This window comes from Eleutherodactylus coqui, chromosome 3 (assembly GCF_035609145.1).
Source record: "Eleutherodactylus coqui strain aEleCoq1 chromosome 3, aEleCoq1.hap1, whole genome shotgun sequence".
Taxonomy (NCBI): Eukaryota; Metazoa; Chordata; class Amphibia; order Anura; family Eleutherodactylidae; genus Eleutherodactylus; species Eleutherodactylus coqui.
In genome coordinates, this window is record NC_089839.1 from 289,124,335 (window position 1) to 289,136,953 (window position 12,619).

Genomic DNA, 12,619 nt, shown 5'->3' on the forward strand with positions numbered 1-12,619 from the left:
CCTATCCTGAGGAAAGCAGCCAAACCTGCGACAAACGTAGGAGGAACTCCCAGCACTGAAGCACTACTCTGTCAAATACTGATGTTTTGTAGCCCACCTCTACGGCATGATGCCACTGTGCCAGGCCATAAGGGCCTCTCGCTTTGGCATGCTATTTTCACATCTATTGATTCTAATGTCTTGTTTTTCTTTCCAGCACCAAAGCCAACAACCTTTGCCGAATTTCTAGCTGTGAAGTGTGTCGATATACGAAAAGACCATCAAGACGCCCACAAGTGGTTGCTTCCATGGGGAAGGGATCGCTGTCACAGTATCCAAAACATTGAGGAAGCGACCAGCAAACTTATCGAAGCCGATGACATTGTATTCTCTGTGCACATACCGTTCCGAGGCCAAGAGATGAGTCCTTGGTTCCAGTTCATGCTCCTCTTCCTACACCTGGACATTGCCTTCAAGCTAAATAATTACATTGGTAAGAGCTACCACTGGTTCTAGTATTTTCCATGTTCCTCCTATGTGATGGTACCCTAAACGAGCCTTCAGTCAGGCTTCAGATGTATGTGGGTTCTTGGGTAATGGAGTAGAGGTGATTCCTCTTTTGCCCACCTTTTTGGTTGAGGACATAGAACGTGTATACCCAGGTCACTTGGGTTCCCAGCGTCTGTGCAGGCTTCCCTATCTCGAGTTGGGTTTGTATGACAATGCAGGGTGCTACGTTTTGTAAGATCTGTAAGTTTGGCCTGAATGGTTGTCACTTTGCTTCTACCTGAATGGCAAATAAACCGGATACATTTGACACTGAGGGGTCTGGAAAAGCAGGACAATGACCTCTAATGGGCTTATGAAAGGGGTTGTGCCAGCTTTAACAGCTATACCTTGTTCTGTGGTTTGGGGAGAAGTGTCTGATAGGTTGAGGTCCGACAGCTGGGAACCCCATCAATCACAATAAAGCGGGGGCTTGGAGTGTCCATGAATGTAGTCCAGTACAAGCACTTGGCTATCTCCAGCAGTCCCATGGAAATGAATGTGCATATACTAAACACCCAGATCCCCTGTTCTTGTGATTGATGGAGGTCTTAGTTGTTGGACTCCCACCCATCAGACATCTATCCCTCATCCTGTCGTTGGGGAATAAGTGTTAGGGCTCATTCACTTGGGTGTATGCAATTTAAGTCCTCAAAAAAGACAAACACATCGAGGCTTATTTAGTAGTCAGAATCTGACAGTTTTTTGGGACAAATTATGATAGAAAACTGTCCAACATGTTTTGCGCTACATTTGCTATTTTTTAAAAAGACTTTTAGATAGTTTTCCAACTAGTTCAAGAATGGGGTGTAGTCGAAATTGTGCCAAAATTTTGGTGCAATTTTTGGCTTACACTAAGCCATCTGATAGATGGTGTAAGCTTCCACTAGACTGTCTTAAAATTGAACAGATGTATCATTCAGCAAAGCTACTATGATAAATCCGGGGCATTTTAAGACTGTCTTGTCTAAGCTTGCACTGCCTAACTTATATAGTATTAGGATTTGTGCATGTTACATACATCTTTGCTAGGTATGTGCAATATATATATTTTTACATCTATGTGGGATCCGTGTAGTTTCAGTTTTTCACATGCACAAAATAGGCCCAAATGATCTCACAGACAAAAGAGGGTACACAATAAATCGCAGTGAACACGTGTGATGTGCATGCAAGTGCAATGCAATGTTTCCTACTGAAATCAATGGGAAACACCTGCGATGTGCGTGAAACACGAGCCTGAGGAGCCTGTTTGAACAAAAAACACCTCGTATCAGCGTGAAAACCGCACGTTGGCAGGCAAAATGTCAGACCCAGTTTTTCGGCCTGATATCATGCTTATCTGTGTGAATGTAGCCTTATACTAGATTAGTGCCAACAAGAACACCGCCGGGATTTATGAGCCGCTACCTCGGATTTGTTGCTATCTCTGCAGACAAGATCTAACTAAAACCTCGTGCAGCTTTTTTCTCACAGTTTTAAAATATTCAGCGACTTTCCAAAATGCTTCTGTGTGTCAGACTGCTTTCATACCTGCGTTGGGGCTCGTTTCGGGGTTTTCGTGTATCTGCTCCATTTTTGGAGGAGAGAAACTAAAATGGAAAGCAGACAAGCTTCAGTTTGCTTCCATTCCATCAGGTTTTCATTTTTAGTTTTTTTTTGGATGGAAAATGATTTTGTGGACTGCGCTATTTTCCTGTGCCCCCCCCCCCCCCCCCAAAAAAAAAACCCAACTCAAAACTTAACAGAACAGAAGCAATCTGAAGCCCCTAGGGTGGATTCACACAGGTGGCTGTCATGTACATAAGCTTTCACAAGGAGCGATTGTCGTTCAATTAATGGAGGCAGAGCGCGCCAGAGATCTTTTCCAGCCGCCCGCCTCCATTCACTGAGAATAGGATTGAGTGATTATATTAGTAAGGTACAGTCAGCCATATGTGGGAGCGCCATCGCTTGGGGGATGGAGGGGGGCACAGATGATGCCTTAGGGCTCATTCACATCAGCATGTGTGTTCTTCGTTCCGTTTTACTTCCCACTGATTACAAAGGGATTCTCCGAGCTTCAGTTATGCTCAGTTGGGTTCTCTTACATCTGCTTTGTGTTTTTTATGGATAAAGTAGTGCGGACTGCACCACTTTTTGTTTTTTTTCTTCTGTGATCTGTGTTTAAAAAGAAAAAAAAAACTTGTTAAACAGAAAGCCCAACACTGATGTGAACAAACCCTTACTCAAGCTTACTGGATGCTGCTTGGGCAAAGCTTGGTATGAGGGAATGCACGGCAACGTGGGCACTTAGGGAGAGGAAGTCCTGTATGAATACTGTTGGCGACTGGTGCTGCCCCCTGAATGTCAGCAAATAAAAAAAAAGAGTGAGCGCAAGGAACGCGGCTCCCTTGGGACTAACAAAACACATGATGGGGGGGAAAATGGTAGAAAAGAAACCGGAGTATACTAATAGATCATGACGGGTTTAAAAAAAAAATCTGTCAGACTCCTGGTGCGCCTCAACTATTTCCCTGACTTTGCCTTTCAGAGGATAATGCAGTGGTGACCCTCGATGTGGCCATGGCGTACCGTGACGACTTAAGTGACCCGTGGACTGAGCTGGCACGGTCTGTAGAGCAGAGAAAACTTCAGTGCACGTTCCCGGTTCCTAAGGTGACATTTCTGGGGTTCTTTACAGTTTTATTGAACTTTATTCTAAATTTCAGGAAAAGGGTTATTTATCTGTCCGCTGTCAGTAGGTTGTGAACGAGAGAGGGTGAGATGAGGGGAGCAACATGACAACAGGATCAGACTTGTTTGTAGTCTGTTGCCATGGAGACTTGTAGGGCTGCATAGTATGTGTACACACACCCGTTATTGTTCTTATGGTCCACCTTTTTGGGCAATAACGGCTTTCCGATGTCAGGATACAGTTTCTACAAGGTGGTGAACATCCTTCATACTCAACTCGCCCCACACCCGCTGCAGCAACTCTGTCAGTTGCTGCTAATTTAGCAGATAAGTGGGAGCAGACCTCGCGGCTCTTTCCAGCATATTCCAAACATGATTAATGGGATAAAAGACCAATGAGTCTGGGGGCCAAGGCAGTGTGGAGAATTCACTGTTGAATTCCTCCAATCACTCCCCAGTGACCCAAGCTCGATAACATGGAATGTTGTCTTGTTGAAAGATCACACATTGGTCAGAGAGGCTTCCTGATGATATGTGTGCAGATGGTCTTATAGCAGGTCCCTGTAGCGTTCACCATTCAAGGATTACTGTATGATGACCAACACTCCTAGGCCATGCCAGGAAAATGCTCTCCAGAACATGACACTGCCACTACCAACCTATTGAACCCTAGCGGTGCACCCATGAAATATGCACTATGGCTATTTATGCCAGATGTGGAGGCGGCAATCCGTATGATTTCGCAGAAAACTGGACTAGTCACTTCTGACAACCTTCTGCCAAAGCCCACTGACTTCTTTCCTAGGCCCATGCGCTGTGTTGTTGACGATGACGTATGGTCATCAGGGGTACCCTTGTCTGACTTCAGCTATTGAATCCCAGTCAACGTAATATGCACTGCATAGTCAATGTGCAAATTTGTTTAATTTCCCTGCTGTTGTACTGCTAGTTTAAGGGGCTACCCACAAGGAGTTTATACAGCCTCTATAATATCACTAGCCCAGGCAGCCCCTAGGCATAGGGAATAGTGCTTAGGGGTAAGCCCACCCCCTTCACAGATTCTAAACAGTCACTAGTGGCTATGCAAGATTTAAGAGACTTGGTAACTACATCATGGGGAGAGACCAGGAGGTGTGAGCTGCTGTGAGCAGTACTGTTGTCTGAAAGAGACCACAGAATATGTAGTGACCTGGACTGACACTACAGAATAGAAGTACTTTACCTACAAGTTAAGAGCAACTGTTCTAACTAACAGTTCATTTGGCAAAGGGTAGTTATGCTGGATGTCATTTAATAAGAAGAGGGAGTCAGGATAAATACTAAAGACTTAAGGTTGTTTAGGCATCATCGTATATCATGTAGCTGATGAGCTGTGACAAGCCCCTGGAGTGAGGAAAAAAGGAGGGGGTTTCCAAGCTGATTTCGTGTTGCGCAGTTAAAAAATTTTAACAGTCTTGGATGGCAGAAGTCAAGGGAGAGTTTGAAGGGTGTCTGTGAGGAGGTCAGTCGGAGTAGAGAGGGATGGAGAGCGAGAAGCAGGGGGAAGGAATGGCAGCAGCTAGACTTTCGTCTCCTCTTTCCTGCTGTAATTTGAGATGTGTTATGTAATTTGCTTGGGTTTAATATTATTTCAGACAGCCACGTACCTGACGTTCACTTGCATATGTGTGTTTGTCTTATTTCGATACCATGCGCTTTTAATTCAGGCACTGGCGTCACAATCACCTAATTCCATTAGTAATCCAGACCCCGTTGTATACTTTCAGTGGTGCACAAGATTACAAAAGAGCGTGCTGTACTCATCACCACCATGACATGGCTTGTCAGCCACTTCTTAGAAACCGCTCAGAGTGCAGGCCTCTTCCCGCACATTGCAGATAAAGTTACAGTGGAGGAAACCTTACATAATCAGTGAAATATCATATTCTCAGTGCTGAGGGAGACCATGTGATCAGAATCCGAAATATCACTGATCTGGGATGCAGTCATGTTGAATTGATTCCACAGTGGGAGAAACTTTGCATCTACCAAAAATGAAATATTTAATTTTTAACTTTTTATATTTCTGTATTCCCCTTCTATAACTTGTATTCTTCTATTCTAGACCGATGACAATCAAGGCTGTTACTACGAGTGCAACGTCCTCCCCCTCATGGAGCTGGCCCTCACAGATATAGATAAAATTAAAAATGAATCTTTTATTAATGAATTATTTAAAATTAGGGCCACATAAATCATATAACAAACACTAACGGACATGGACTGACAACATGGATCATTATGTGTGACTCAGTGACCAGATGGAGTGAGGGTCTTAGTACCCCTCGAGTGTCCAGTCGGGTTAACCCCTATTGACAAAATTAGGGGACTGGGTCACTGGTTAATAGCAAAGTGTCACAGTAAGAAATAGGTCAGAGAGATCTTAGGTTTCAGGTCAAACGTATCTGTCAATACTTCATAGTTGGAAACCCCTCGACCATTATTATCGCTAAATAAGGATTATATGGTTGATCATAGGTATATGTTACACCATACTGGATAAAGCGTCACTCATGGTACGTATATTTCAACGTTCATGTTGGAGGAATAATTCCCCTCAGTGAGTAAACACTCAGATATTCATATAAGTGTTCCAACGTTAGTAACCGGGTAGTCAAGTACACACTCCAGCATTCATTAGCAGGTAGGTGGCTACTGGAGTGTTTTTCGGTGTTTCAACACTTTTTAACGTATTAGTTCAGAGTTGTGTATTGATATCACACAGTGAGTGACTCGTCACTCATGGTACGTATATTTCAACGTTCATATTGGAGGAATAATTCCCCTCAGTGAGTAAACACTCAGATATTCATGTAAGTGTTCCAACGTTAGTAACCGAGTAGTCAAGTACACACTCCAGCATTCATTAGCAGGTAGGTGGCTACTGGGGTGTTTTTCGGTGTTTCAACACTTTTTAACGTATTAGTTCAGAGTTGTGTATTGATGTCACACAGTGAGTGACTGCTCAAGTATTTAGTGTACATATTTCGAATAGTCACTCAGTGATCACTTAAGCGTTCATCAGTTGAACGTAGCGAGATAGTCGCTTCAGAAGTGAGTGATCACTACGGTGGCTCTTCGTTCAGATGTTAGCTCTATTGCGAAGTTAATTTCCTATAGGGATAGGGTGTTGGCTCAACGCGTTTCTCCGTCCCTATTCGGGGCGGTTCTTCAGGAGCGGGGCTGAAGATAGCCCTACAATCTGTGTAATAATCCCTATGAATCCTATTATAGTAAATAAGACCCTTGTTTGTAGTCCCAGATTTTATAAAAAGGAAATAGGACAAGGTTCTCCTCCTATTGCTTCTCCCGTCTCGGTTCAGAGACTTAGCGTAAAAGGTCACTTTGCTAGGTAAAATAGCAGACGGACCAATGGTAGCCTATAGATATATGGCTAGCAGTTTTACTAATTGCACTGAGACCAATTAGCATATATAGGTCTCACGGCAAGTATGAGAAAATTAGATATCTCAGCTCCCCATTCACAGAGGGAATCTCCAGAGACAATTCCTTCAAAGGCGCAATATGCGTCCAGCCCCAAGATATATAGAGCTAGACGAATAGACCCGTATGCTCAAGTCTATAGGTCCTGGATCAATACCCTATTGCGGCCTAAGCCTGTAAATTATTGTCAAATAGGGTTAGATCAATCCTCCAAGGCGCCCAAAAAAATGAGTAGGTAGTGCTGCCCCAGATGCCGCACAGGGCTGCGCAGCCCTACAAGTAAGGGGAGGTAAGTTGCGGGAGAAAGAGAGGAGAAGAGGTATAGTGCCTGCGGCTCTGATGGTGAGCGGCTGGCAATGAAGTCCCAGAGCTCACAGCAGGGATTAAAAAGGGTCATAGCTCCTCCTATTTCCGGGGGCCTGTCATTAATTAGCCAATAGGTTCCCTTGTGGGGCGGATTTGTGCTTATCAGGATACATGGCAGTGTACTACATCTGTCAGCACACTGCCTGTGTCACCTGTAGTAGTGCATATTATAGTCCGGATCATAGCTCTTCTGACCGTGCATCCGAAGCAGCCTGACGATTCACAGATATAAGGCTACGATCGGCAGCACGGGCAGACAAACCGCACTTCCGCGTTCCACGCTGGAACGCATGCAACGGACCTACCTGGCCTGGACACACTTCAAGCCCTGGAGGAAGAAAATATGAGAGAAACAGGAACCGGTCCCTTTACAGATCTTAAGGCACCTAACACCTCAAATCCTCCGGCTTGTCCATGTCCAGAGATTGATATTTTTGAGCACCTAGTTACAGCGGACCTGAAGATTATTAAGCCCCACAAAAAATGCCCCAACCTATCGCAAGGTGAAAGTGAAGCACTACAAAGACTCAAAGCGAATGAAAGTCTAATAATTAAATCAGCGGATAAGGGGGGTAATGTCGTTGTCATGAATAGGGACGAATATAAACAGATGTGTCACGATCTGCTTGATGACCCTGCCACGTACAAGGTTCTTGTTACGGATCCGACAATACATTTCCAGAGGGAACTAAGGGAACTTCTCTACAAGGCCCGAGAGACAGAATGCATCGATAGAAACGAATTCACATATATGAATCCAACACACCCAATTGTGGCCACTTTCTACGCCCTACCTAAGGTCCACAAAGGGACGAACCCCTTGCGTGGTAGACCCATTGTGTCTGGCATTGGGAACCTTACACAGAACATGAGTACCTACGTAGACGAGATACTACGTCCCTTCGTAACATCCTTGAGATCCCATGTTAGAGATACCATGGATGTTCTCCAAATGATTGATGGGATTTCTGTTGACTCTGACACACTCCTCGCCACACTAGATGTGGAATCTTTGTACAGTTCCATCCCCCATGAGGGAGGTTTAATGGCCACACGGTTCTTTCTGGAACAGAGAGGGACACAGTTTCTGCAACATAATCAGTGCGTCCTGAATTTTTTATCATTTATTTTGACCCACAATTTTTTTCTGTTCGATACCCAGTACTTCCACCAGCTCAGGGGGACGGCGATGGGGACATCTTGTGCCCCATCGTACGCCAATCTCTACCTGGGCTGGTGGGAGGAAAAGTACATATACCCAAATGAAGAATGGTCTGAAAATATCACCCTCTGGTTGCGCTTTATTGATGATATCTTGGTCTTCTGGAGAGGTTCTGAGGTATCCTTCCATAGATTCGTTGAAACACTGAATACCAATAACCTAAATCTTAAACTCACCTCGGAAATTAATAGCGAATCAATTGCTTTCCTTGACTTATTGATTCAGAAAAACATCGATGGATCAATTACATCGACATTGCATCGTAAAGCAACGGCTACGAATAGCCTCCTTAAATGGGACAGTTACCACCCCTTTACTTTAAAAAAAGGAATCCCAAAAGGGCAGTTCCTTAGAGTGAAACGGAACTGCTCGAGGGAGCAAGATTTCCAGAGAGAGAGTGAAGCACTGAAACAACGCTTCTTGGAAAGGGATTACCCAAGCCATATAATTGAAGACGCACTGAAAAATGCAGAACTACAACCGAGACGAGATCTCTTAGTCCCTAGACAACGCAATAACCCGAGATCCTCAAGGATCATCGGGACCTTTGATACAGGAACGAGAGAGGTTCGGCATATCCTGGAACACTACTGGACCATCCTCTCCAATGACCCTGACCTAAGAGACATTATACCAACATACCCGATGATAACATTCCGGAGGGGCCATAACCTCAGGGATCATCTGGTCAAGAGCCATCTAACCCCGTGTCTAAAAGAAAACTGGTTGGGCAGCCTAAAACCATGTGGTACGTTTCCCTGCCATGACTGTGAGGCGTGTACCTTTATACTGAAGAGCAAGACGTTCACAAGTGCCAATACCAACAAAACCTATTCCAACAGGAGTTTCATTAACTGCAAAACACGGAATATCGTCTATATGGCGTCTTGCCCATGCCCCAGGAACTACGTCGGTAAGACTATTCAGGAATTCCGGCGTCGTATCCTGGGGCATGTGGGGAATATTCGACGCGGGGAAAAAACACCATTGGCAGACCACTTCCTGGAAGTACATAATGGCAATCTAGCTGATTTGAAATTCCAGGGAATTGAAAAACTACGAACGAATGCCAGACGGGGCAACATTGACAAGATGCTCCTTAGAAAAGAGGCAGCCTGGATCTTTAGGTTAAATACGGTAACCCCTGCGGGGTTAAACGCGACGCTAAATTTCAATTGCTTCCTTTGACTAGGTATCGCTGATGCGTAACTCTCAACGTCTTTTTAAATTGATAGCTCCTTCTACATCTTTCTTGTTACTCCTGACATATGTCGTATTCACAAATTCCCGCCCCATTGTGGGTTAAATAGGGGATCATCTTCATATATTTCTGGTATCTGCCAGAACATTTTGCGATAATTCGCTAATACATTATCCTTGGCTATGATAGTCTCCCCGCCTGACTTTGATGGGCATATTGGTAGCGATACATTTTGCTGTGGCACATTGTTTCCCCCTACCTATATGCATAAACTACTATTCGTACCATTACAATTTACTAATTTGGGGTACACATACTTGATATAACCAACATCCCAGAAACTATCACTTTATGGGAAATATATACACCGTGGGTTCCCTACCATGAGTAGTCTGTTACTCATAGCAACCTGATACAGACTTTACCATTACTGCCCCTCTTAAGGAGGTTAATTCTGGATAACAAGATCTCTATTATTTATTTGATCTGAACGGTGCCCCATTTGCTATCGGCTTTACAGACCGAGCATTTGGGGGCGGTGAGATACAGCAGTGCAACGATTTCCACACTGCCTACGTCATAAACACACCTCTTACGTGCATACTCCACCTACGGATTCAGTCTTCTAGTGACTACATCGCGCTGCCGCCCCTTCGGGTAAGCGCTGTGTATAGAGCGCGATGACGTCATCCCGCAACGGATGATGCGTTCCAGCGTGGAACGCGGAAGCGCCATTGCACTGTTCGTAAAGGCAGCGACAGAGCGGATAAACCGCCCCCAGGCTGCCTGAGTGACACACCTCTCTCAGTACCGGCTCCGCCCAGTGACACTGCCTCCAACTGCTGACATCGTGGTGCCGTCCCCCCCCTTCCTCGTCCAATGGGGGCGCACGGTACGTGATGACGTCACCAGGCACCGTTGCATGCGTTCCAGCGTGGAACGCGGAAGTGCGGTTTGTCTGCCCGTGCTGCCGATCGTAGCCTTATATCTGTGAATCGTCAGGCTGCTTCGGATGCACGGTCAGAAGAGCTATGATCCGGACTATAATATGCACTACTACAGGTGACACAGGCAGTGTGCTGACAGATGTAGTACACTGCCATGTATCCTGATAAGCACAAATCCGCCCCACAAGGGAACCTATTGGCTAATTAATGACAGGCCCCCGGAAATAGGAGGAGCTATGACCCTTTTTAATCCCTGCTGTGAGCTCTGGGACTTCATTGCCAGCCGCTCACCATCAGAGCCGCAGGCACTATACCTCTTCTCCTCTCTTTCTCCCGCAACTTACCTCCCCTTACTTGTAGGGCTGCGCAGCCCTGTGCGGCATCTGGGGCAGCACTACCTACTCATTTTTTTGGGCGCCTTGGAGGATTGATCTAACCCTATTTGACAATAATTTACAGGCTTAGGCCGCAATAGGGTATTGATCCAGGACCTATAGACTTGAGCATACGGGTCTATTCGTCTAGCTCTATATATCTTGGGGCTGGACGCATATTGCGCCTTTGAAGGAATTGTCTCTGGAGATTCCCTCTGTGAATGGGGAGCTGAGATATCTAATTTTCTCATACTTGCCGTGAGACCTATATATGCTAATTGGTCTCAGTGCAATTAGTAAAACTGCTAGCCATATATCTATAGGCTACCATTGGTCCGTCTGCTATTTTACCTAGCAAAGTGACCTTTTACGCTAAGTCTCTGAACCGAGACGGGAGAAGCAATAGGAGGAGAACCTTGTCCTATTTCCTTTTTATAAAATCTGGGACTACAAACAAGGGTCTTATTTACTATAATAGGATTCATAGGGATTATTACACAGATTGTAGGGCTATCTTCAGCCCCGCTCCTGAAGAACCGCCCCGAATAGGGACGGAGAAACGCGTTGAGCCAACACCCTATCCCTATAGGAAATTAACTTCGCAATAGAGCTAACATCTGAACGAAGAGCCACCGTAGTGATCACTCACTTCTGAAGCGACTATCTCGCTACGTTCAACTGATGAACGCTTAAGTGATCACTGAGTGACTATTCGAAATATGTACACTAAATACTTGAGCAGTCACTCACTGTGTGACATCAATACACAACTCTGAACTAATACGTTAAAAAGTGTTGAAACACCGAAAAACACCCCAGTAGCCACCTACCTGCTAATGAATGCTGGAGTGTGTACTTGACTACTCGGTTACTAACGTTGGAACACTTACATGAATATCTGAGTGTTTACTCACTGAGGGGAATTATTCCTCCAATATGAACGTTGAAATATACGTACCATGAGTGACGAGTCACTCACTGTGTGATATCAATACACAACTCTGAACTAATACGTTAAAAAGTGTTGAAACACCGAAAAACACTCCAGTAGCCACCTACCTGCTAATGAATGCTGGAGTGTGTACTTGACTACCCGGTTACTAACGTTGGAACACTTATATGAATATCTGAGTGTTTACTCACTGAGGGGAATTATTCCTCCAACATGAACGTTGAAATATACGTACCATGAGTGACGCTTTATCCAGTATGGTGTAACATATACCTATGATCAACCATATAATCCTTATTTAGCGATAATAATGGTCGAGGGGTTTCCAACTATGAAGTATTGACAGATACGTTTGACCTGAAACCTAAGATCTCTCTGACCTATTTCTTACTGTGACACTTTGCTATTAACCAGTGACCCAGTCCCCTAATTTTGTCAATAGGGGTTAACCCGACTGGACACTCGAGGGGTACTAAGACCCTCACTCCATCTGGTCACTGAGTCACACATAATGATCCATGTTGTCAGTCCATGTCCGTTAGTGTTTGTTATATGATTTATGTGGCCCTAATTTTAAATAATTCATTAATAAAAGATTCATTTTTAATTTTATCTATATCTGTGAAGGGCAGTCCTATGATTATATAGATTTGAAATACCACTGTGATTTCTCTCCCTCATGGAGCTGGGTAGCGTGGCGCATAAATATTACCTGGTGAACATCAGACTTCCCGTTAACGAGAGGAAGAAAATAAATCTGGACATCGGAGAGATAAACGACCTGCGTTTAGTGGTGAGAAATCCTCCAATGTTCCAAATGGATTCTGATGAGCTTTTATAGGATAATTAGAGTGAAAAACGAGCGACTTGGAC

The 12,619-nt window shown here is 44.6% G+C and overlaps 1 protein-coding gene across 1 annotated transcript in view; it reads left to right on the plus strand.

Annotated features, from left to right (window-relative positions):
- The window catches only part of LOC136621847 (protein wntless homolog A-like), a 68,986-nt gene that overhangs the window by 14,939 nt on the left and 41,428 nt on the right, over nt 1-12,619 (plus strand). The window contains exons 2-5 of the mRNA XM_066597633.1: nt 197-472; nt 3,059-3,183; nt 5,306-5,362; nt 12,432-12,539. Coding sequence (XP_066453730.1) covers nt 197-472; nt 3,059-3,183; nt 5,306-5,362; nt 12,432-12,539 — 566 coding nt within the window. The remainder of the gene's footprint in view (nt 1-196; nt 473-3,058; nt 3,184-5,305; nt 5,363-12,431; nt 12,540-12,619) is intronic.